This window comes from Equus asinus, chromosome 26 (assembly GCF_041296235.1).
Source record: "Equus asinus isolate D_3611 breed Donkey chromosome 26, EquAss-T2T_v2, whole genome shotgun sequence".
In the NCBI taxonomy this organism is placed as follows: domain Eukaryota; kingdom Metazoa; phylum Chordata; class Mammalia; order Perissodactyla; family Equidae; genus Equus; species Equus asinus.
The window spans coordinates 29,340,561-29,367,376 of NC_091815.1; the positions used below are offsets into that span (position 1 = coordinate 29,340,561).

The window sequence follows — 26,816 nt, forward strand, 5'->3', positions numbered from 1 at the left end:
GTTTTAGCCTCACATCGTCGGATTATAGTAAACATTATCCCCTTTCAATCATCTAGTGTCCCCCAAGCAGTCATTCCCTGTTAATATCTTGACGATTGTGTCTCCTCGCTTGGTCCCTTTCCAACAATACTCCCGTCATCATTGAAGGCAGCTCGACTTCAGGGAGTCCTGTCTATAGATCACCTTCCTGGAGGACTCAGGGAAAAGTAACGAGACCCCCAGTGTGGGAATCCACGTTCCCACCCAGGAAGTGGGGACCGTGGGATTCTTCCCGCTCAGGCATTTTGGGAAGTGTAGTCAAAGAGCTTCCTTTAGCCGCCACACTTCTTCCCGGAGCGTGAGACCATGGCCGCCTTCTCCTTCGGCATTCTGGGAAGCGTAGTCCAGACGCTCTGTGTGGTCCCTTGCACTTCCGCTCAGGAAGGCGGCTCTAGTGAATTCTGGGAAGTGTAGTCCGGAAGCTCCGTGGGCTCGCCGGCGCGTCGCCCCCGGAGTGTGAGGTCGCGGCTGTGTTTGCAGCAGGGTTGTGCGTTGTTTTCGCGTCTCGCGGGCCACTCCGAGTTTCCTGGGTCTGCGCTTGGACCCGCAACGCCCGGCCGTCGAGTTAGGGGAGAACGATCCTGGGCGGAGAGCGAGGTGTGGAGGGCGCGGGCGGCGGGGCGCGTTCCTTCGGCGGAGCCTCTGAGTTCGGGGCGGTGTTCGCATGCCCGGGCGGGGACCGGCTCGGGTAGTGTGTCGCCTGGGTTGAGCGTTTCGGGGGCTCTCGGCTCGCCCCGTCCGCTTCCCTGCGCATTCCGCACGCGGCTCTCCCCCCTCGCATTGGGGAGTCACTTTCTCTGTGTCTCCCGTTGCTTTTCTTTAAAGTGAGGGTATTAGGACCTTCCTAACAGAGTTGTTTTGGGAATTGGAAGAGGTGATACAAATAGAAGTTTTTAATACAGTTCCTGGCACGTGGTGAATGGTGTTCCCTCCTTGTTGGGATTCATTTCCCGAGGGGCGGTCCGTCCCCGGGTTAGGGTCACTGATCCAGCTGCGGTGACCCTTGCCCTTTTCTCTGATCCCTGCGGGACGCTGGAAAATCCCGGACCCCGTCTCGCCTCGTTTTTAGGAGGGTGAGCTTGCACGGAGGGAGGCCAGGCCTTAACTTTTGTCGAGGACCGTGACGCAGTCCTGGCCTTTCACAGCATCCTTTCCTTCCCCAGCCTGACTTCTCCCAGAGCTCCGTGTGAGCGGGACTCAGCGTGTTTCTTTTACAGCGATGTTCACATCAGGTGTGAGAGAGATGTGTGGGATGTGAAGTCGAGCGTGGGTCTTGGTAATAATTAGTCCTTAACTGCTACCTTCAAGGGTGAGGGCTTTAAACAAATAAATACATCATGCCACACCGTGGCTCTGTGAAGAAGTATTGATTTTTTTTCTTTTCTGTAAATTGAGATTAAGACCCGAGGAGGGCACGTTATTTGCCCGTTGTCACCCACGTGGTAAGAGTTGATCGGCGGTGGGAGTTAGGCAGTCTGAGTGCAGAGCTGGAGTTCAGCATCTCGGTGTTCCCTCCTTAAGGCGCGGGAGCCAGCTTGCAATGGGCCGGGCGGTTAGGACTTGGCCGGGGGACCCTTAGAAGCAAGGCTCGTGGGCTTGGACTTTTCCATGAGTTTTTTAAAACGTTGCCAACTATTTTGTTTCTCTTATTACAAATAATATTTCTTATTCTTATAGAAGCATATCATTGCAGAGCATTCAGAAATTACAGAAATATGAGAGAAAATCTTTTTAAAATTCTACCCATTTATCCAAAATGTAAGGATAGCAACTGTTAAGCTTCTCGTGCATTTTTGTTTAGTGGTTGTTTCTGTATATTTGCTTATGAACATTTTACAGAATTTTTATCATGCTTTTCTTAATGGTTTTCCCCTGATGCGTGTTAACTATGGAACTTTGCAAACACTGCTCTCCCTCCTTTCTTTTCTTTTCTTTCTTTTTTTCCTTCTTCTCCCCAAAGCTCCCCAGTACATGGTTGTATATTTTAGTTGTAGGTCCTTTTAGTTGTGGCATATGGGACGCCACCTCAGCGTGGCCTGATGAGCAGTGCTAGGTCCGCGCCCAGGATCCAAGCCGGTGAAACCCTGGGCTCCCGCAGCGGAGCACACGAACTTAACCACTGGACCATGGGCCCGGCCCCCTTATTTTTCTTCTTGTCATTTCTATGACTGTTGCCTGATTTTTAACAACTTTTTATTTTATATAATTTTAGATGTACAGGAGAGTTGCAAAAATAGTATAAAGAATTCTCATATACTCTTTACCCAGATTCACCAATGGTTTATGTTTTGGCTGTCTGCTTTGTGGATTCGTCAGCCGAATAAGACCAGGAATATACTGTGTTCAGTGGCAGCTTATTTTAGCTTTCTGCAGGAAGGAAGCCACGTACCCTGGATAATAAGGAGATGTCTTGCTAGGAGGCATTTTGGAGAGGCTGATTATAGAATTTTAGCATTACATACTTGCTAATGTTAGATGTTATACTAGATAATAATGTTATCTATTAGGTAGTAGATACCTACTAAGTTATTACTAATAGTAGTTAATAGTGTTACCTTTTACATAATGCTAGGTAACACATCATTAGGTAACATACTATTATATAATCCATAATCCTGTATTTATTTTGTTCTGTTTTTCATTTAAAGTCCTTACAATTGGTTTCCCCGCATTTCAAAGTGCAATTTTATGCATTGTCTTAAGTTGTATACTTGTTTATAACCATTTTATGGAATTTTTAGCATACTTGTCTTAATGTTCTTCTCTAATGCAAAATGATTCCACAGCCTTTGTCATTTTTGTTCTTGATTTTTTCTTTTTTGAAAGGTTTTATTTTTTTCCTTTTTGTCCCCAAAGCCCTCCAGTACATAGTTGTATATTCTTCGTTGTGGGTCCTTCTAGTTGTGGCATGTGGGACGCTGCCTCAGCGTGGCTTGATGAGCAGTGCCATGTCCGCGCCCAGGATTCGAACCAACGAAACACTGGGCTGCCTGCAGCGGAGCACGCGAACTTAACCACTCGGCCACGGGGCCAGCCCCTGTTCTTGATGTTTTTGAAAAGTACAGAGGCAAGTTATTTTGGAGAAAATCCTTCATTTTGGGTTTATCTGATACATTCCATGTTTAGTAATTAGTAATAATATTAATAATAACTTAATACATTAGTATATAATCTGTTACACGTATAAGTAATAACTTAATGTATTAGTAATAAAATTAGGATTAATTTAATAGATATCTAATATCTAATAGATAAAATTATTAATTAGCATAATGTTTAATATTAGCAAGTATGTAGTGCTAAAATTCTATAGTCAGCCTCTCCTAAATCCTTCTTAAGCATTGTTGGCAGAGATTCCACAGAAGTGGTGAGGTGTCTTTGTCATGGCAACATAATAGGAGTCCAAGGCTGTCAGTTTGTCCCTCTATTGGTGAACTCAGTTTCATTCATTGGGCTAAGGTGATGTCTGTCAGATTTCTCTGTTATAAAGTTAGTATTTTTTTTTTAACTAATAAAGTTTTTTATGGGGAGATGGATTTACTAGGGGACATTCTACCGTAAAGACAAGCTTCCTCTTCTCTCCCCTTATTCATTCATTCAAATATAAATATTATATCAGCATGGACTCAGAATCCATAAATTAGTTTTGCTAATTTAAATGACACATAGATTAACAAACATTTATTTTTACCATCTTGAGGTATATTGAACATATCACAGAATTCACCTGTTCCAGGTGTACAAATTAGTGATTTTTAGTAACTTCACTGAGTGGTGCAAGTGTTACCTTAATTCGCTTTAGAACATTTTCGTTTCCCTGGTTGGGTTCCTCATGCCCATTTACAGTTAACCCCGTTCTCTCCCAGATACCCGGGCAACCACTAACCTACGTTCTGTCTCCGTAGATTTGCCCATTCTGGACAGTTCATATAAATGGAATCTTCCCCTCTGTAGTCTTTTGTGACTGGTCTTTTTGCTTTCCACACGTTTACAAGGTTCATCCATGTTGTGGCATAATCAGTACTTCATTCCTTTTAATTGTTGAATAATATTCCATTGTATGGATGTGCCACAGTTTTGTCTGTTCGTTCCTACATAGGTTGACATTTTATCTGTTTCCGGTTCCAGGTTATTATGGGTAATGCTGCTGTGAACATCCGCGTGCGCATTTACCGTAAGCATCCGTGTAGGGGAGCAGCATCCCAGGCCACACTTGCCTGTCTTTTTTCTGCCCTCTAGGCACTCCGCCAGGCACAGTTCTGCCCTCCTGGGGTCTGCGTAACTCAGGACTCTGCCTGTCCCCAGAAGCAGGAGGAACAATGAGCACATTCACGGTGAGTAGGGCTCTGAAAATCCCATCTCACTCCTCAGATTGTCACACGTTCTTCTTGGGACAACTCCAGCAGAGCAACAGGCAGTCGAGGACCTGTTTGGCTCCAGGGTCTTCCTTTGTTCCATATGAGTTTACTTTGCCCTTGATTGTAGTTTTTGTTTTATTTTGTTATTATTTATTTTATGGAGTAGAAAAATTACTAGAAACGAACAATTCTCCCACTTTATTACCTCCCTGCTGACAAATTAGCTGCACTTTTCCCTCATACTCTTTTCCTCACGTGCATAACTGTGTTTCTACTCATGATATGCATCTAATTTTAACTTGTGCCCTTTTTTTGTGTGCATATATAACATTCGCTTTTTATGTTTACATAACATTCCCATTGAATTGATCTGCCTTGTTATTTTTAACTACTTCCCACTCACGGACATTGAGGTGGTTTAGGAATTTTACTGTTTGAAGCCACACCACAGTGACAGCTTTCCCACATAAAACCTTTTTCCCTAAAATCAATTCTGAAAACAATCTGCTGATATGTTTTCCTCAACAGACCGTGAGCTCAGTAGTGAAAGAGAACGTTTGATATGTGTCAAGCTGGCTGTGCCCTAGGTAGGAAACCCGAATCCAAGCACAGCGCAGTGGGCACTCGCTGCTGCTGCTCACAAGAACTGTTGGAGGTTTCCACACAAAAAGAGCTAGATTCTTTCTTCCCAAATAATGGAAAGAAAGTCTGCCGTTATATAATCATAATTTTAAACCTACTTATTTTTGACATTTTTATTTTCATTTGCTATTATTTTTAAATAATCAGAGAGGGAAGTAGGCTCTACCTAAAGAGTCGCAGCTTGTGTGTAGTTTATTTATTGGTCTTTTTTGGTTCTTTTATGTATTAACTAATTTGACCGACGTAATAGGTAGCCTTAGTTTAAAACGTCCAGCGGTACTAGACGATTTGCTAGTAACTTGCCTTTCCTTGCTGCATTTACCCCTCAGAGCAGCTGAATGAGGAGTTTTGGGGGTTTTTTTTTGGTGACGAAGATTGGCCCTGAACTAACACCTGTTGCCAACCTTCCTCTTTTTGCTTGAAGAAGATTATTACTGTGCTAACATCTGTGCAAGTCTTCCTGCATTTGGTATGTGGGACGCCAACACAGCATGGCTTGATAAGCAGTGTGTAGGGATCTGAACCTGCAAACCGTGGGCCGCCAAAGCAAAGCACACAAACTTAACCACTACGCCACTGGGCTGGCCCCTGAATGAGGAAATTTTGGTCTCATCTTATCTTAAACACATGAACCATGAGAAACCTGCTTGGGTTCATACAGGAGGCCAAGGGTCAGGACTGTTGGGCGTTCTGCTCAAGTGAGAGAGAGAGACGGGAAGAAAGACAAAAAGAGTTCATTTTGAGACTGTGCCCTGTGGTGTGGTGTCTGGAGAGCCCTTTTGAGGGATGATTGCCATAGATGGTGCTCCTCCTCCCCGACCCGCTTCCCAGGGTGCATCTCTTCTCTTCCTGTCATGGCGCCTCCTTGGGTGCCCTGAGATGCCCAGCATTCTGGGCACACAAGACAGCAGGTAGCACAGTCGTTGCATAAAACCTTTACATTTCTCTGTGGCCAAAGACACCTCACACGGTGTCAGCAGAAAGAATAACAAGCTGGGGCAAAAATATTTACCACACAGCAGCCCGCCAAAAAGACAGAATCCATAAGAGGAATCTTATGCACAGGAGAAAGAAAAAAATTCAACGGAGTGTGAATAAGGACATGGACAGGCATGCTAAAGGGAGAAATATAGGTGGTTAATAAACATCAGAAAAGGTAATTGTGTTAATTTTTAATCAAATAAGTGGGAGGACTGAAATATTCTTCCAAATCAGAGTCCCAAAGCCATGGGAAAATTTCTGACCTGCTCTTGGCCATCGTATGGAGAATCGGGGTATGTGCTTCTCTTGAAAGATTGGGGAAGTAGGGAGAAGATTGGAAAGAAAAGCTGCCACTATATGATCATAATTTCAAGCCTACTTATTTTTGACATTTTAATTTTTACTTGCGGTTATTTTTAAATAATCAGGGAATAAGATCTACATTAAATGATGTCATTTGCACAGTGGATTATAATGAGGAAAATATGTCAAATTACGTGTTTTTTAGAACAGATGAATATAGATAATCAGTTCCCTGGAATAATACGCAGCCGCGAAATGAGATGAAATAGATATTGATAACGATAATGTGAAGAAATAATAATAGCTGATGTTTATTAGGTGCTTATTCTGTGCCACACACTGTTCCAGATGCTATAGATATTTCCTTGTTTAATCCTTGAAAAAACCCTGTCATGTAAGGACCGTTATACAGAGGAGAGACTCGGGCACATAGGCGAACTTGTCTGAGGTCACACGGCTAGTAAGGGACAGACCCTCGGGAATGGCACTGAGGCAGGTGGGGTCCAGAGCATGGCGCCTAATGCTGCAACTAAGAGATGTGGTGTGTGCCTTGAGGTTACATAGGATGAACGACACAGCTGTCCCACACAGCTTACCCAAAGCTTCTTAGTTTGGAAGACATTAAAGAATGGTGATAGCATCAGGGTTCATGTGTGTGAGGAGAAGGCGGGTGCTATCAGATACATTTCGACTAAATTGCTAATTTTTTTGGTGAGGAAGATTGGCCCTGAGCTAACGTCTGTGTCAGTCTTCTGCTCCTCTATTTTGTATGTGGGAAGCCACCACAGCATGGTTTGATGAGCGGTAGGTAGGTCCATGCCTGGGATCCAATCTTGCGAACCCCAGGCCACTAAAGCAGAGCACACAAACTTAACCACTACACCACCGGGCCAGCCCCTCAGCTAAACTGATAAATGCTTCTGACAGCAATTGGCAGTATTCATGGAAAAGTAAAACAGGTGTAGCCCAGGATGCATATGTAGGGTTCTTGGGGGTTGCTTGTAGTAGACTCAATGAGGGCCCAAAATAAACATACAAGGACTGATGTCATTGCCTGAGGAACATGAGTGTGTGGTTTTGGCAGGATAGAAGGAGAAAGGCTGAGAAGTCTACAAATTAAGTCCCTCAAAATCTGAAACCACTTCCCACCCATCCTCTCCACCCTCTCAGGGCTGGCCCTTTTCAAGTGGCCATTGATTGTAAGATGTGCTTGGTGTTGCAGGAGCCGGTGACATTCAAGGATGTGGCTGTGACCTTCTCGGAGGAGGAGCTGGGGCTGCTGGACCACACCCAGAGGCAGCTGTACCGGGACGTGATGCTGGAGAACTTCCAGAACCTGCTGTCTGTGGGTGAGGACAGGCGCCCTCTGTGCTCAGTGTCAGCTCCCTGGATTGTCCGTGGGGTTTCAAGGCTTTGAATGGTCACCTGCGTTTGTGGACCTGACTTTTGTCCTGACAGCTTTTAATGAAATAAAATAAGATAGAAGATATCAGTTTGTTAGGAAGAATGGAACACGTGGCAGCAAAAACTCTGGCCAGTTGTGTGCGTGATGTAAGAACCAGCGGGAGGAGATTTAATGAAAACAGACATTGGTTAGAAATAGGTTTTTGTACTACGTATTTATGCATGTGTGTCTGGGTCTTGAAATATTGGTATTTCTTCAGATAGGTCATGTGTGTACCAATGTTTGGAAAACACTCCTTTTGATTAATGGATCCTTGAGCAGGAGGAATCCAAATTTCTGGTAAATTGTACTGTTAGTGTGTTTATTTTAAATATATGACTTTGCATCTTCACGGGGCATCACCCCTTCAAACATGACATGTTCCACCCCCATACTGGTCGCGCTGCTCCCACTCTTCCTCTCCTATGGTCTCTTCTCCACGTAGCAACCAGAGCGATCCTTAGGAAGATAAGTCAGATCGCCATTCCTCTGCTCAAAACCCTTTTAGGCTTCTTCTTTTTCTTTTTTTTTGTTTTGAGGAAGGTTAGTCCTGAGCTGACATATGCTGCCAATCCTCCTCTTTTTGCTGAGTAAGACTGGCCCTGAGCTAACATCCGTGCCCATCTTCCTCTACTTTATATGTGGGACGCCTACCACAGCATGGCTTGCCAAGCGGTGCCATGTGCGTACCCGGGATCCAAACCGGCGAACCGGGGCCACCGAGAAGTGGAACGTGTGAACTTAACCGCTGCGCCACTGGGCTGGCCCCTTCCTACTTTTCTTAAAACTTCTTCCAGTGGCTCCTAGATCCTTCATGGTCTGCTCTGCATCCGCAGCCTCTCTGAACACGTCTCCTGTCCTCCCTCTCGCTTTGTCTCATCTGCTCACGTTGTCCTCCCCACTGTTTCTCACACCCGCAGGGATGCTGTATTGCCTGTTGTTGCCATAACAAATCACCTCAGACTTCATGGCTTAGAACAACACACAATGGGGCCAGCCCAGCAGCCTGGGGTTCGCCGGTTTGGATCCTGGGCACGGACCTATGCACCACTTGTCAAGCCATGCCATGGCAGGCGTCTCACACATAAAGTAGAGGAAGAGGGCACGGATGTTAGCTCAGGGCCAGTCTTCCTCAGCAAAAAGAGGAGGATTGGCGGCAGATGTTAGCTCAGGGCTAATCTTCCTCAAAAAAACAAAAAACACATTGATTCCCTTGCAGTCTGTAGGTCAGGAGTGTGACGTGGTTCTGACTGGGCTAACATCAAGGTGTCGGCCCAGTTGCATTTCTTCTTGGGGGCTCCAATCTTTGTCTTTGCCCTTTCAGCTTCTAGAGATTACCCAGATTTCTTAGCTGGTGGCCCCCTTCCTCCGTCTTCACAGCCAGCCACATCCCTTCTGTCTGCCCCTTCCACGGTCGCCTTTCCCTCTTCTGCTCGTCGTCTGCACCCCTCTTCCCCTGCACCCCGCTTCCCCTTCAAAGGACCCTTGTGACTGCATTGAGCCCACCGGATGGTAGAGGTTGGTCTTCCGTTTTAAGATCAGCTGATAAGTGGCCCTAATTCCGTATGCGCCCTTAATTCCCTTTGCCATGTAACCCAACACAGTCTAGGCTCCACAGGTTCATTCCTTGGGGGACCATTATTCTGCCTCCTACAGATGCTTCTGCCTCGGAGCCCTTACTTGCTCTCTCTGCCAGACATACTTTTTCACCTGAAATCCTCCTGCTCCCTCCCCTACTTCATTCAGGTCTCTGCTCAGTTTCACTTTCCCGAGAAAGGCCTTCTTTGCCCACCCTCTGTAGAATACCATCCACTCTTTACTCTCCTCATTCTGCCTTTTATTGTGTCTCTTTTTTTTTTCTTAGATTTTATTTTTCCTTTTTCTCCCCAAAGCCCCCTGGCACATAGTTATATATTTTAGTTGTGGGTGCTTCTAGTTGTGGCATGTGGGACGCCGCCTCAGCGAGGCCTGACGAGCAGTGCCATGTCCGCGCCCAGGATCTGAACCAGCAAAACCCTGGGCTGCCGAAGTGGAGCGCGTGAAATTAACCACTCGGCCACGGGGCCGGCCTCTCCTATATTTTTGTTTGGCTTAGTGCCTCTCTCTCGGCACTGGAGTGGGATCCTCAGGAGTGAGGAATTTTGTCTCTTATTGCTTCGTCCCCAGTGCCCAGAATAATGTGCCCTGTGGAGGTGTCTGTAACTATTTGTTGACTTAGTGGATGTGTTAATGGATGGGAGACCTCAGTGTCTCCTTGGTCATGGGGATACCCACAGGTCATGTGCAAACCAGAGCGAATGAAGGATGCTGCAGACCTTTTTTGTCTTCTGATGAATGTCTATCCGGTTATCATCTATTTCAGTTACTTTCTTAGGTGCCCTTGGCATGAGTGTGTGTGTGTGTGTGTGTGTGCGTGCGTGCGTGAGCACTTGACCCGAATCCCAGGGAAGCTCGTAAGCATTGTGGCTGAGACCACACTGAGGAACATGCCTTCCCTGTGGCTCTTCTGGAGACTTCTCTAGGGGAGCGTGTTCATTTCTGGGGAGAAAACTTTTGGAATGAGGATTCTGATATCTAACTCTCAGATAGGATCTCCACACAAGGGAAAAGTTCTGTTTCCTACAGCGTCAGCCAGTACCCAGGTTGACAAGCCGCCTTTCCCTGGAGGGTTTGCCATCTGCAGCCCCTTCACCTCTTTCAAGGGGCCCGTCGATGTCACTGCCCCCAGACTTCCCCTTCCCCGTCCTTGAGGGGGAAGATTTAAGATGAGACTGACATGAGACACGCACCCGAAGTTTGTCTGTATCTCTGTCTCAAAAATCGGTTGTGCTTTTGTTTTCTCCAAATTTAGCCCTTCAGCAAGTGTTAAAGAATATAGATTTCGTACAATTTTTCTCTTGATTTCTATAAAGACTTGGTGTTTTTCAACTAGTGAACATTGTAACCTACAAAGGATTAGGAAACTTCCCACTCAAGATTGTCACACCCTCAGAGAGACCTTCTCCCCCTCACACAGCTATTTTTAAGGGCCGATTTGTAGATATAACCATATTTGGGAGAACCTGGTTCTCCTGAATGCTTATTACAAGCTTTTCAATTCATATCACAGCTTACTAGAGGGCTGGAGTTTTCAATTTGAAAAACTGTCGTGATGGGCTATTTCATCTCCATCCACAGTTTTCCCACAGTCTTGTCAAAGAGTCGGTCCAGAAGCTCCAGGGAACCAGTGCTGGGATGCTCGCCATCTCTGGTTTTCTCATTACTGTTATGCGGGCTGTCCCCCTTTCCCTGGTCCAGCTTCTCAGCTTCCCAGTGAAACGACAGTTTCCTCTCCCTTCCCTGTTTCACATAACTTACTCGGAAAAGAGATTTTCCTTCTAGGACTTGGCTTAAACTCTCTCCAGAAAAGTCAAACTGGGATTCATCTGTTCACTCAGTGTGCATGGGTTGGGTACTCACCACGCTCCAGGCACAGTTCTGAACAGTGTTAGAAAGCAGGAAAGCGGAAAAGGTGTTTGACGTACTAAGTGTAAAATGCCTCCCTCTTTGATGCTGCATTGTGCTGGGAAAGACAGACGTTAAACAACAAATGAGGGGCCAGCCCAGTAGCCGAGTGGTCCAGTTCTCGCACCCTGCTGCGGCGGCCCAGGGTTGGCCAGTTCGGGTCCCGGGCACGGCCCTACACATGGCTCATCAAGCCACACTGGGGCGGCGTCCCACATAGAACTAGAATGACCTACAACTAGGATATACAACTGTGGACTGGGGTTTTGGGGAGAAAAGAAAAGAAAAAAAAGAGCAAGATTGGCAACAGATGCTCGCTCAGGGCCAGTCTTCCTCACCAAAAAGCATACTTAAAACGAACAAACAAGAGACCAGAAGATTTAGTGTGTCGCATGGGAAAAACCTAAGAACCTAAACAAGGAGTGTGGACGTTGCCAGAGGCAGATTGAGTGGAGACAAGATTTATTATTTTACATTGGGTGGTAAAGAGGCCTTGCTGTGGGCTGCCATTGAGCAGGGACTTGAAAAACATGGGGAGCCCCCCATGTGTCTGTCTGGGAAGACTTCCAGGAGAATCTGACTCCCATTCTAGGGCAGGCTTTCAGAGTTTACACCGTGACCTCCTCTTTTCCTTCTCCTAGACTCTGTCTCCATTGTAAAAGATTATCCTCCACTTTTTCACCTTTTCTTCTGGAGATCTGAATTACACTTGGGTTATCATAATGTCTACTGCATCAAAAGAGGAGGCAGCTTTTCATTGACTGTTCCTACAGGGAGGGGAGTGAATTTCTCCTTTGGAAAACTTTTTCAGAAGTGTTTTCTTCTTTTAAAAGAGACTGTTTTTTTAGAGCAGTTTTAGATTCCAGCAAAATTGAGAGAAAGGTACAGAGATAGCCCATAGACCCCCTGCCCCACCTCGCACCCACATCCTCTCACATCATCAACATCCCCCCAGACTGGTGCCATTTGATTCAGTTGATGAACCTGTGTTAACACGTGGGTGTCACCTGGAGTCTGTGGTTCACATTAGGGTTCACTCTTGGTGGTATACATTCTACGGGTTTGAACAAATGGACAATGCCATGTGTCCCCCATTACAGTATCATACAGAGTATTTTCACTGCCCTAAAAATCCTCTGTGTTCCACCTATTTATTCCTCCCTCTCCCCTAACCCATGGCAACCACTGATCTTTTAGCCATCTCTGTAGTTTTGCCTTTTCCAAAATGTCATATGGTTGAAATCATATAGTATGTAGCCTTTTCAGATTGGCTTTTTTCACTTAGTAACATGCATTTAAGGTTCCTCCATGTCTTTCATGGCCTGGTAGCTCATTGTTTTTTAGCACCAAGTAATACTCTGTTTTCTGGATGTGCACAGTTTACTTATCTGTTCACCCACTGAAGGACTTCTTGGATGCTTCCAAGTTTTGGCAAGTATGAATAAAACTGTTATAGACTTCGGTGTGCAGATTTTTGTGTGAACAGAAGTTTTCAGTTCATTTGAGGAAACACCAAAGAGTGTGACTGATGGATCAAATGGTAAGAATATGTTCAGTTTCGTAAGAACCACCAAACTGTCTTCCAAAATGGCTGTACCATTTTGCATTCCCACCAGTAGTAAATGAGAGTTCCGCTTGCTCCACATCCTCACCAGCATTTGCTGTTGTCAGTGTTCTGGATTTTGGCCATTCTAATAGATGTGTTGTGGTATTTCATTGTTGTTTTAATTTGCATTTCCCTGATGATATATGATGTGGAACATCTTTTTATATGCTTATTTGCCATCTATATATCTTTGATGAGGTATCTGTTAAGGTCTTTGGCCCATTTTTAAATTGGGTTATTTGTTTTCTTGATGAGTTTTAAGAGAAGAATTTTTTAAACTTTAGTTGAAAACTTTATTGAAAAAGTAATCTCCAAATGTTTAGTTATCTTTATATAAATGTAGAAATTTTGGAATATCCCTAATGGTAAATCTTTTAGAAAACACATTTCTAAACTTCAATTATATTGTGATCAAAAGTTTGTAATAGTTGCCAACTCATTTAATGTCTGTCCACACAGAAAATAAGATTAGGTGTACATGTTGTGTGGAATTTCCATTGTGCAGGAGCACTTTAAATATATGGATATAAATAGTTCAAGGTATTTGTTATTAGAATATGTAACACGAACCCAAAATAAAAAGTTTCGATCATGTTATTTCTTAAAATTCTAGTTGACTCATGTTTTATTACGTACATGATTTTTGTAGCTGTATCGTTTATTATCTACATAACTTACTATCCAGGATTCTCTACTGACTTTGAAATTGAGTAGACATGTCCATATGTTAACAGTTTGAATCATATTGTCAATTTTTAAAATTAAGTCTTTGACTTCTAACTTGTACCTCACATAGGAGCTTAGTGGACTAATGGGTCTCATGCTTAGTGGACAGGAGCCAACTGGACCACCTCTTGGTTTCCATGGGCATGCAAACCAGAGAATGTGGTACACAATGGAAAAGGCAAACTGGCTTCATTTAGGTCCCATGCTCTCTCCTAAATGTGAAATCTTGAAAACACTGAACAAAACCTTCAGTTGTTCACATCTCTGCATTTTCTGTCCTTACAGGAGGCAAGATCCAAAGTAAGGTGGAGACTGTCTCAGAAGCAGGACCACATGAAGAGCTTTCCTGCTGGCAGATTGGGCAACAAATTGCAAGTGACTTAACTGAGTGTCAAGACTCCATGGTAAAGAGTCCTCAGTTCCCCAAACAAGGTTATTCACCTGGCCAGCTTGGGGCAGGACTATGTATGACTCAGACAGGCCAGAAACCTCACCAGTGTAATGAATGTGCAGAAACCTTCAGTGATGTCTCCAACTTTGATCTTCATCAACAGATACACTCAGGAGAGAAGTCTCATACATGTAGTGAGTGTGGAAAAAGCTTCTGCTATAGCTCAGCACTTCGTATTCATCAGAGAGTTCACATGGGAGAGAAACGCTATAAGTGTGGTGAGTGTGGCAAGGAATTCAGTCAGAGCTCACGTCTGCAAACTCATCAGAAAGTCCACACCATAGAGAAACCATTCAAATGTGAGCAATGTGGGAAAGGCTTCAGTCGCAGACCAACACTTACTGTTCATTGCAAACTACACTCAGGAGAGAAACCTTATAGTTGTGAGGAGTGTGGGAAGGCCTTCATTCACGCTTCACATCTTCAGGAACATCAGAGAATCCACACTGGGGAGAAACCATTCAAATGCGATATATGTGGTAAGAATTTCCGTCGCAGATCAGCACTTAATAGTCATTGCATGGTCCACACAGGAGAAAAACCGTACAAATGTGAAGACTGTGGGAAGTGTTTCACTTGTAGCTCAAATCTTCATATCCATCAGAGGGTCCACACAGGAGAGAAACCTTATAAATGCGAGGAATGTGGTAAGTGCTTTATTCAGCCTTCACAATTTCAGGCCCATCGGAGAATCCACACCGGAGAGAAACCATATGTATGTAAAGTGTGTGATAAGGGCTTCATTTACAGTTCAAGTTTTCAAGCCCATCAGGGAGTCCACACAGGAGAGAAACCGTACAAATGTGAGGAATGTGGGAAAAGCTTCAGGATGAAAATCCATTATCAAGTTCATCTGGTGGTCCACACAGGAGAGAAGCCCTATAAATGTGAGGTATGTGGGAAGGGCTTCCGTCAGAGTTCGTATCTTAAAATCCATCTGAAGGCCCACAGTGTAGAGAAACCTTATAAGTGTGAGGAGTGTGGACAGGGCTTCAATCAGAGTTCCCGACTTCAGATTCACCAGCTGATCCACACTGGAGAGAAGCCCTACAAATGTGAAGAGTGTGGGAAGGGGTTCAGCCGGAGAGCAGATCTTAAAATTCATTGCCGAATCCACACAGGAGAGAAACCATATAATTGTGAGGAGTGTGGGAAGGTGTTCAGTCAGGCCTCACATCTTCTGACCCATCAGAGAGTCCACAGTGGAGAGAAACCGTTCAAGTGTGAAGAGTGTGGAAAGAGCTTCAGTCGGAGTTCCCACCTTCAAGCTCATCAGAAAGTCCACACTGGAGAAAAGCCGTACAAATGTGAGGAGTGTGGGAAGGGCTTCAAGTGGATCTTGAACCTTGACATGCATCAGAGGGTGCACACAGGGGAGAAGCCATATAAGTGTGGGGAGTGTGGGAAGCACTTCAGCCAGGCCTCAAGTCTTCAGCTGCACCAGAGTGTCCACACTGGAGAGAAACCGTACAAGTGTGATGTGTGTGGGAAAGTCTTCAGTCGGTCTTCACAACTGCAGTATCATAGGCGAGTTCACACAGGGGAGAAACCGTACAAGTGTGAAATGTGTGGTAAGAGCTTCAGTTGGAGATCAAATCTCGTAAGTCATCACAAAACTCATGCTGGGGATACATTTTATGGAAGTGACAAGAGTGGTAAGAACATTAAAGAATTGTCAGAGGAAAGAAGTTCTACAAAATGATATGTTTTAAAAAGTGTGCAGCCTGAATTCTTACAATCATGAAGTCTCATAGGAGAGAAAAGATTTGTTCTGGTGTAGTTGGTGTTTAAGCAGTAAATGAGCATGTCTCAGTTTTCACCAGACCACACGGGAAATCCCTAGTAAGTGGTGCCATTAAGGTTTCATTTGGAACTTTGGCATTTGTCACAGGTCACATAGGAGATAGTACTTAGGAAGGAAAAGAGTTTGGTCTGGCTTTAACAAGTGTGTAATGATGAGTGTGCCAGAATTGACGTCCACTAGAATGTAAGCTCCATGAGGGCAGGACTTTGCTGCTGAATCTACACACCCTCAACGTTGACCAGCACTTGTTGGTGTGCTCTGCTCATTTGTTCAATAAACCAAAATGACAAAGGTACAGTATATGTAAATTGTATCCAGAGGAGGAAGTTTGCAAAATAAAATTAATTCAGGGAAATGAACATTTGTTGAAATGCAGAAAACCACTCGATATTATGGTGTGCAATATTAATGTGGTATTACCCTATTTCACTTGGCTCCTGTCCTCCCCACAGCCTGTCTTCTCAAGTTGGGTTCTTATTATTTGGGGCCCTGTCTAGTCCCCCTAGGGTTGTGTACAGTATCAGTTGAGCTATCTTAAGATTTTTCTGACAGTACAGACTGAAAAGAATTTATTAACTTTACAACAACAGATGCCTTGCACATTACACATTTGACTTTTTGTTTATCACTGTTAAGGCTGAGTTTACTGTAACACTTTGAAAGTGTCACTAGTAGGTATCAATGCCAAAAATTTTCTTAGTGGACTTCGAATTTATTATTGATTTCTAATTCTCTGCATTTCCATCCTGACTTTTGAAATGTTTGCCTCCTAATTACTTTTAGCATTTCTTTTAACAAAACTTCTCCAGTAGGGGCTATGCCGTATTCTTCCCCCACACTCATAAAACAAATACTCAAAAAACTTGTGGGAATTTGATAATTTTGTCAAATGTATTATTGAGGCAACTCTGACATTTATATGCTTTTCCCTATTGGGAGCAGTAAAGCATGGATTTGGGGAAGGAGTATATATCAGAATATGGGTTGTACATGTCTTTGATGTGGAAATCGTATAATTGCAAGTTGCGATTATTAGATTAAAATACCAAAAAGATGAGGACCACATTGATGTTGTCACTGAATTTAAGTGGACATAAGTGTATATCTGTGGGAATTTGAGTTTTGATATATTCTTATATTAACCTGAAGCCGTTAAAATTATGGCAGATATCTGTGATGACAGGAGAAATACATAATACAGACTTTGAGAGATCATAGGTAGTAGTCTCCATAGTGTAATCAAACATAAATCTGGGGCCGGCCCAGTGGTGGAGCAGTTAAGTATACACGTTCCGCTTCTCAGTAGCCCAGGGTTTGCTGGTTTGGATCCCGGGTGCGGACATGACACCACTTGGCAAAAGCAGTTCTGTGGTAGGCGTCCCACATAGAAAGTAGAGGAAGATGGGCATGGATGTTAGCTCAGGGCCAGTCTTCCTCAGCAAAAAGAGGATTGGCAGCAGATGTTTATCAGGGCTAGTCTTCCTCAAAAAACAAACAAACAAATCTTTGTGTGTGTGTGTGTGCACTCGTGTGAATGTGTGCACTCATAGCATGTGAAGGGATGCTCTTCCGTAGTGATTTTCCTTGGCAAGAAGTATTTCTTGGTATTTTTCCGTTTTATAATTTCATAAGTTATGTTCAGTTTGTCATTGGACATTGAATATTACCAAAGCAGTAAATTATTACAATAGAATTTGAAAAAGTACTAAATAATTATCCCTTGCAGGTAAGACCTCATGAATGAGTGTTCTATATGGTGACATGACATATAAGCTCCAAATGAAGGAATGAACTCTGGAAGCCAATTTCACAAACAAAAAATTCTCTGATGGTTTTGCATACCCACATAAACCGATGAGTTTGGACGGTTGTATCTTTGTAATTTATGCATGCTGTGCTTTGAGTATAAATCCACAACACGTGGAGGGCAAATCCTGGAGCTGGGAACAAAATGGGTCTCCATACATTGTGGAGGTATCAAAAAAGGTTGAAAAGGCATGCATGAGGAAAGAACAGCGTAATAGCAGTGCGCCCTCTGGATGTGGAACCAGTAGGATAAAGAGCAGGTTTGGATGCCATTCCATATCAGACATGATGGTGATATTTTCAGTGTCGTTCATTAAAGGACTTTACCCAGCAAATTATATCTAATTGGGAAGACAGGGTTCCACAACTGATTGTCTGGGCCGTATCTTCACAGGGTGCTAAGTACTTATTAAAGTGCATGCTGTCTCAATTTGTGTGGTGTATTATTCCCTAAAACTACCTCTACATTCTGTCCTTTGCTAGGAGTACTCACAAGACACTAGTCATATGACTGATCTGTTAACAGTGAAAGGATAGCAAGTAAAATGAGCAAAGAGGAAATGAACCTAGGATGAGTTCTGGAGGAGATGCGGTGTAAGCTTCCAAGAGCCCTCTTCCTATGGAATCACGATGTATGAAACTCCTTCGGCATTGAACTGTAATAACACATGTGAAAAGTCTACCAGAAAGGCCTGTTGCAGCCGCAGTGCTCTAAGTTTTTATTGGAGGCTCATCATGTAGGCACTCTCTGCCTAGTGTGTACCAAAATTAGAAACTCTCAGAAGGAAAATAGGTATTGAGCATAAGCCACGTTGTACACATAGCTTAGTCACCGTGAGCTGCTCTTACCAGGGAATGCTAGGAATCCTGCAACCCAAGTACCTGGATGCCAATCAAGAGCCAGCCTTGCAAGCAGGCCTTTCTAAGGAGAGTGGTCTCAGGTCTGTGTGAAAGTCCTCTACACATGACATCAGAAGTCCAGTGCCTCCATTTTCGTTTTATTTCTTTTTATTTTGCTGTCATAATTTACCATATTAGGTCCTCTTTCCTCAAAGCAAGGAAATTTGCAACAGAAAACTCAGTAAGTGAAACCAAAATGATTTGTTGTCCTCACAACCTGATAAGAAGACAGGTGTGGCTTACATCCACCCTCCTGGGGGACCCGAGCTCCATGTTGGTCACAGGAGAACCAAGGCGCCTGTGAGCTATGTGGTTTTTTGTTTGTTGTTCTTTGTTCACAGTCAAGAGAAAAGAGCTGTCTTATTTGTAGTATGTAGTTCTTGTCCCGAAGTGCCTGGGGCCTCTAAGCTTGGATCTCCTCCATAGTGAAGATTAATTCCCCAGCTCTCTATCTAGTTCCCCAAGCCTTTGTGGGGCCATTCTGTTTCAGCTTGCACTTTTCACCATGGACTTGACTTTCCTGTTCATCCTGGCCCCTGGCCATTTCCCTTTGTTAGCCCTAAGCTTGGCTGATGTGATGGTTAATTTTACCTGTCGACTTGCCAAGGGGTGCCCATATTAAACCTTATTTCTAGGTGTGCCTGTGAGGGTGTTTCCAGATCAGGTTAGCATTTGAATCAGTGAACTCTAGAGTAGATTGTCCTCCCTAATGTGGGTGGGCATCATCTGATCCGTTGAGGACCTGAATAGAACAAAAAGACAGAGGAAAGAGGCATTTGCCCCTTTTCTTTTCCTGCCAGCCTGCTTCAGTGGGGCCATCTCTTCTTCTCTGGCCCTTATACTGGAATTTAAACCATCAGCTCCCCTAGTTTTCACTTGGGACTTGGTCTGAATTATGCCACCAGCTTTCCTGGGTCTCCAGTTTGCAGACAGTAGATGATGGGACATCTCAGCATCTGTAATTGCATGAGCCAGTTCCTGGTTTTTTTTTTTTTTTTTTAAAGATTTTATTTTTTCCTTTTTCTCCCCAAAGCCCCCAGGTACATAGTTGTATATTCTTCGTTGTGGGTCCTTCTAGTTGTGGCATGTGGGACGCTGCCTCAGCGTGGCTTGATGAGCAGTGCCATGTCCGCGCCCAGGACTCGAACCAACGAAACACTGGGCCGCCTGCAGCGGAGCGCGCGAACTTAACCGCTCGGCCACGGGGCCAGCCCCGCCAGTTCCTGGTTTTTTGTGTGTGTTTGTGTATTCTGCTGATTTTGTGTCTCAGAAGAACCTTGACTAATCTAATACAGCTACATTTTAACACTTATAGGGGGAGTATCACGTATTACCATTTCTTCATGTTTGAAAAGATTCACAATGTTGTGCAATGATCACCACTATTTAGCCCTAGAGCTCTTTCATTTGCCTGAAAAGAATCCCCCTACACATTAGCAGTCACTCCTCATTCCCAACTCCACCCTCCCACCCCCAACCCCTGGGAACCATTAATCTACTTTCTATCTCCTATGGATTTGCCTATGGATTGTATTCTGCACATCTCATATAAATGGAATTGTCCCACATGTAATCTCGTGTCTGGCTTCTTTCACTTGGCATAGTGTCTTCAGGATTCATCTGTGTTGTAGCATGAATCAGGACTTCATTCCTTCATATTACTGAAAAATATGGCAGTGTATGGATATACCACATTATGTTTATCAGTTGATCAACATCAGGTTGTTTCCACTTTTGACTATTTGAATAGTGCTGCTGTGAACTCTTTTGTATAAGTTTTTGTGTAGACGTGTGTTTCCAGTTCTCTTGGGAATATTCTTAACAGTAGAATTGCTGTGACGTATGCCCACTGCTTTTGGAGTGCAGTTTTGGTGGTGTCAGTCTCACTGAGGTGTTCATGCCCTGATATTAGCAGTCTCCATCCGGGGAATGGAAACACTAAGACTAGGGCTCAATAACAAATGAACAAAGGTGGTCATTGCAGGCACTTTGCAAGATGATGGGGTGAAGTTGGCAATGGGAGGAGGAGAGAGGAGTACTACCCTTAGGTCGAGGCAAGTGGGGCCCCTGCTCCAGGTCCTGTGCCTCAAGGGTCCCCACAATTTGCAGTTTCTTCCTCAAAGTTTTTGAAATCCCCCTGCAGTACCTGTGGCTGGTTGCAATCAGCAATGCTGTCCAGGTGTGTGCCCCACCCAAGTGTGCCTGGACACTTGTGTGCCCCATTCCTGTTTATCTAGGGATGTCTTTGACTTCTACCCAATGTGTTCGGTTGACCCAATGCCCCAAGAAACTCCAGGATGATGCCCATGTTTTCCCAAGGCCCTGTGGCCAGTGTCAGCTCCAAGAGGGAAGCCTGGTGAGCAGATATGTCCTGGTGCTGGCACAATATTTCTTTGGCAGGATCACATTATATTGGGCTGCCGGAATGGTGCTGCCTCATTTATGGTGGGTGATTTACACTCACATAGGACACAAGGTAAAGAGTCGATCTTCTCACCCCACCTTTGGGCCTGTGAATTTGGTAACACACTTTAAATCAAAGTGTTTTTATTAACGTTTCTGCTTCGTACATTTGTAGTGTGCTCCATCTTGAGCCTTCATCTTCCCTATTGTAGTTTGATTAAAAATATGTTTTAGATGCTAATATTATGAACATTTTATCAAGTAATAATTATGTAGAGGCATTGGGCTGTGTTTCCAACATGCAATTAATCTTCATCTCTCTAAAGTCATGCTACTTTTCTCCCTATTTTGATTTTTTTAAATGGAGGCTTCAAGAGATGAAGTAAGTTGCCTGAGATCAGAAAGCTAACAAATGGCGGAGCTTGACTTAATCTCAGGTGTGCCCAACGGACGTCAGATCCTACAAGATCCATCGCCAGACTGCGCTGCCTCCTCCATCTGCAGGGATTAAAATGGCCCCCGATATATTTCTCTGATCCTGCCTTTATATGGTTCTTTTAGAATCATGTTCATGTTTCACAAACTCAAAAAAGGAATAAATAAAAAACATAAGAAAAAAACTTGAAAACAGAAACAAATAAGCCAAACAAGTGAATAGCATAATTACACAAGACAGAGAAACAAAAAGAACTACTTAACAAACTTTGGATCATGGCATTTGGACTATATGTTCTCAGGTTAAAGACAGAAAGAACTCTAAATAAATATGAACTATTAGTGAGTAGATTTCCTTTTTCCCGGAGGTATAAGTTAGAAATTCTGAGGGGCTGGCCCCATGGCCGAGGGGTTAAGTTCGTGCGCTCTGCTGCAGGTGGCCCAGTGTTTCATTGGTTCGAATCCTGGGCGCAGACATGGCACTGCTCATCAAGCCACGCTGAGACAGCATCCCACATGCCACAACTAGAAGGACCCACAACGAAGAATATACAACTAAGTACTGGGGGGCTTTGGGAAGAAAAAGGAAAAAAATAAAATCTTAAAAAAAAATAAATTCTGAATCTACCTTCTGTATATTCTAAGATGGAGCAAATAAGTAAATTTATCATTGCTAGGCAATAGTTACCAATATGTAAATGAGGAAGGATGGAATAAACCCTGTGGAAGTGGATTTGAATTGGAGATGTCATGATGACCCCATGATTTTTCTTTCTTTTTTAAATCAGGGGATAGTGTGAATGCAGTCCCCCATTACCACAAATTGTGCAGTCAAGTTTCTCAGATTTGCGGAAATTGCACGGGTCAGCATATCAGGAGGGGCAAGGGTGAGACTCACCCTAGGAAAACCACCTTCATTAACATGGTACCTCTCCTAACTCATGGATTTTAAAAATACATATAGACAGGTATTTACAGAAGTAGATATAGAAGTGTATGGATACACACACACATGCACACAGACACACATATGTGGTGTATATAAGTATGTATATCCTCATCATCTACTTTCTAGCTCTGGCCTCTTAATGGGCCTAGAACCAATGATCCCCAGTAACAGTAAGCACACCTAGCACCCAGATATTGGTTTGTAAATTCCATTCTACAATCAAAGTTATCATGGCTCCTTAAAGAAATGGCTGGTTCCAGAGCTAGAGCAGGGAAAGTAAAAACTGATCCGAGAAAAAATTTGCTGTGCCAGAAAGTAGGAAAGAGTGGTGACGTGTAAAAAGATCCAGCTTGAAGAGACTCACGCTCAGCAAATCTGAGCAATTTGGCCATAAAGGTAAATAATTATCATAATGGTATATGAATAGAAAAGAAAAGAGAAAGGGAGAGAGGGAGGGAAGGAGAGAAGGAAGGAAGGAGGGAGGGTGCAAAGCAGTGCGGGAGAAAGGAAGGGACTCTCCCTTATAGTAGAATGCCAAGCCATAAATATAGAAGTAATGATGTAATTTTAAAATCGCTATTTATAAGCATCTTAGTAATAGTTGATTCTGTCAAGAATATAAATGAATTATAAAAATATTGGTTGAAAGTTAATGAGGAAAAGGATGGATGCTACATAGCCCAAAATATCTCTTCACAAAGTATTATTAATGACAAAAGGAAATATAGTAGGTGTGTCATGGAGAAATCTGGGGAACAGCACTTAAGCCAAGAGGTTCACATGATTGATAGGAGAACAAACCAAAATTTTAGGCCTCCTGATATGATGTCCTGAGAAGGACATAATGTCGCTTAAGTATCATTACAGAAATACACAGCCAAATCTAGTCATGAGGAAACATCAGATAAACCCAACTTGAGAGGCAATTGTCTGCTCCACAATTATCTGACTGCAGGGAGCATAACTGACCAAAGACCCCAGCTGCTGGGCTCTACAATCCATCACCGTGTTCGCACGGAGGCCAATCTCGCCACGATTGCTCCTAGTCAACACAACAGGCATCCCAAGGCAGGCCTGTCCTTGGAGGCCAGGATGCCTCTGTCCAATGACATTTTTTAAAGGACTCCCTGACAGCTCTGGAGAATTTTACTTAGGTTACAAGCAGTCTAGGGTGATTCACCTAATCTTCGTTCCAAATCTCCTGTACTCAGAGTCGGACTTGTGCTATGATCCGATGGCTCTGCCAGCCCCCCAGAGCTCCCTGCCATTTTCTCTCAAATGTTCCGCCTAATAAAATATTTGTGCATTAAAGTCTTAGCATCTTGGTGTCCACTTCTTGGAGGACCAGGACAAACCCAACACCCTAGAAACACCCCTCTTGGCTCCTTCTAGTAAGCTCCCTTTCCCTATGGTAGCTACGTATAATGGCATAGATTCATTTAGCCTGTTTTGTACTTCGTATAAATGGAGTCATAAATTATGTACTATTTAGTCTGGCTTCATTCCCTCAACATTGTGTCCATGACATTCCTCCATATTGTTAGGAGTGGATGACTTTGATTCACCTCCATTATTGCAGTGTATAAACATACCTCAATCTATTTGTTCATTCTATTGTTGATGTGTATTGGGTAATTTTCAGTTCTTGGCTATCACAATTAGTGCCGATATGAACAATCTGAAACATTAATGTATGTATGATACATTTATGAGGAATATTTCTATGGGTGGAACCAAAGGGTTATAGGGTATATGTTCAATTTTAGTAGATACTTCCAAACAGTATTCCGAAGTGGTTATACCAATTTATACTCCCACTGGTGATATGCAAGTGTTGGCGTCTTTACCAACCTTTGTTTTTTCAATCTTTTAAATTTTAGCCTTTCTGATTGGAATGTGCTGGTATCTCATAACAATTTAATTTGAATTCCTTTTATGAGTGATGGAGTTTAGTACCTTTTTATGAGTATTGGGTACTTTGACATCCCCTTTTCTGAATTGTTTACTTAAGTCTTTTGTCCATGTTTGTCTTGGGGTGCCTGTCTTTTTTTTTAATTGAGGTCATAACAGTTTATAACACTGTGAAATTTCAGTTATACATTATTATTTGTCAGTCACCATATATATGTGCCCCTTTACCCCTTATGCCCTTCCTCCAACCCCTTTCCCCTCTGGGAACCACTAATCTGTTCTCTTTGTCCATGTGTTCGTTTATCTTCCACATCTGAGTGAAATCATGTGGTGTTTTTCTTTCTCTGTCTGGCTTATTTCACTTAACATAATTCAAGGTCTATCCATGTTGTTGCAAATGGGACAATTTTGCCCTTTTTATGGCTGAGTAGTATTCCATTGTGTATATATATATACCGCATCTTCTTTATCCATTCATCAGGTTTTGGCCACTTATGTTGCTTCTACATCTTGGCTATTGTGAACACTTATGCAATGAACATAGAGATGCATAAATCTCTTTGAATTGTTGATTTCAAGTTCTTTAGATAAATACCCAAGGGTAGGATATCTGGGTCATATGTTATTTCCATTTTTAATGTTTTGAGAAATCTCTATACTGTTTCCCATAGTGGCTGCACCAGTTTGCGTTCCCAGCAGCAGTGTATGAGGGTTCCCTTTTCTCCACCTGCTCTCCACCATTTGTTATTTTTTGTCTTGGTGATTATAGCCATTCTAACAGATGTGAGGTGATCTCTCATTGTAGTTTTGATTTGCATTTCCCTAATGATTCATGATGTTGAACATCTTTTCATGTGCCTCTTGGCCTACCTGTATATCTTCTCTGGAAAAATGTCTGCTCATATCCTCTGCCCATTTTTTGATCGGGTTGTTCATTTTTTGTTGTTGAGTTGTATGAATTCTTTATACATTTTGGAGATTAACCCCTTGTCGGATATATGATTCCAAATATTTTCTCCCAGTTGGTGGGTTGTCTTTTCGTTTAGTTCCCGTTTTCCTTTGCCTCGCAGAAACTCTTTAGTGTGACAAAGTCCCATTTGCTTTGTTTGTTTGCTTGCTTCCCTTGCCCGAGTAGATGTGGTATTCAAAAAGATGCTTCTAAGACTGGTGTCAAACAGGGTACTGACCATATTTTCTCCTAGGAGATTTATGGTTTCACGTCTTACCTTCAAGTCTAATCCATTTTGAGTTAATTTTTGTATATGGTAAAAGATAATGGTCTACTTTCTTTTGCATGTGGCTGCCCAGTTTTCCCAACACCGTTTATTGAAGAGACTTTTCTTTCTCCATTGTATGTTCTTGGCTTTGACAAAGATTAACTGTCCACAGACGTGTGGTTTTATTTCTGGGCTTTCAATGCGGTTCCATTGATCCGTGTGTCTGTTTTGGTACTAGTACTATGCTATTTTGATTACTGTAACACTGTAGTATATTATTTTTAAAGTTTTTTTTTTATTTTTTCATTTTTCTCCCCAAAGCCCCCCGGTACATAGTTGTATATTCTTCGTTTTGGGTCCTTCTAGTTGTGGCACGTGGGACGCCGCCCCAGCATGGTCCGACGAGCAGTGCCATGTCTGCGCCCAGGATTCGAACCAACGAAACACTGGGCCGCCTGCAGAGGAGCGTGCGAACTTAACCACTTGGCCACGGGGCCAGCCCCTGTAGTATATTTTTAAGTCAGGGATTGTGATGCCTCCAGCTTTGTTCTTTTTTCTCAAGATTGCTTAAGCTATTTGGGATCTTTTGTTGCCCCACATGAAGTTTAGGATTCTTTGCTCTATTTCTGTGAAGAATGTCATTGGGATTCTGATTGGGATTGTGTTGAATCTGTAGATTGCTTTAGGTAGTATGGACATTTTAACCATGTTTGTTCTTCCAATCCATGTGCATGGAATATCATTCCATTTCTTTATGTCATCATCAATTTCTTTCAATAACGTCATATAATTTTCATTGCATAGGTCTTTCACCTCCTTGATTAAATTTATGCCTAGATATTTTATTCTTTTTGTTGTGATTGTGAATGGAATTGTATTCTTGAGTTCTCTTTCTGTTAGTTCCTTATTAGAGTATAGAAATGCAACTGATTTTTGTAAGTTGACCTTGTACCCTGCAACTTTGCTGTACTTATTGATTATTTCTGATAGTTTTCTGGTGGATTCTTCAGGGTTTTCTATATACAGAATCATGTCATCTGCAAATAGTGAGAGTTTCACTTCTTCCTTTCCAATTGGGATCCCTTTTACTTCTTTTTCTTGCCTAATTTCTCTGGCCAAAACCTCCAGTACTGTGTTGAATAAGAGTGGTGGGAGTGGACACCCTTGTCTCGTTCCTGTTCTCAGAGGGATGGCTTTCAATTTTTCCCTGTTAAGTATGATGTTGGCTGTGGGTTTGTCATATATGGCCTTTATTATGTTGAGGCACTTTCCTTCTATATCAATCTTATTGAGAGTTTTTTTTTTATCATAAATGGATGTTGAATCTTGTCACATGC

General features: G+C 43.1%; 1 protein-coding gene across 2 annotated transcripts in view; it reads left to right on the forward strand.

The window, feature by feature from the left end:
- Nucleotides 1-449: 449 nt before the first annotated feature.
- The window catches only part of LOC106825107 (zinc finger protein 234-like), a 44,387-nt gene continuing 18,020 nt past the window's right edge, over nt 450-26,816 (forward strand). Inside the window, exons 1-4 of one of the 2 annotated variants that reach the window (XM_044758944.2) lie at nt 450-636; nt 4,168-4,373; nt 7,546-7,672; nt 13,889-16,153. In XM_044758944.2, coding sequence (XP_044614879.2) covers nt 4,359-4,373; nt 7,546-7,672; nt 13,889-15,756 — 2,010 coding nt within the window. In that variant the 5' untranslated portion in view covers nt 450-636; nt 4,168-4,358 and the 3' untranslated portion in view covers nt 15,757-16,153. Of the gene's footprint in view, nt 637-4,167; nt 4,374-7,545; nt 7,673-13,888; nt 16,154-26,816 lie in introns of those variants that run through there. The other variant, XM_014831718.3, reaches the window with a different exon arrangement.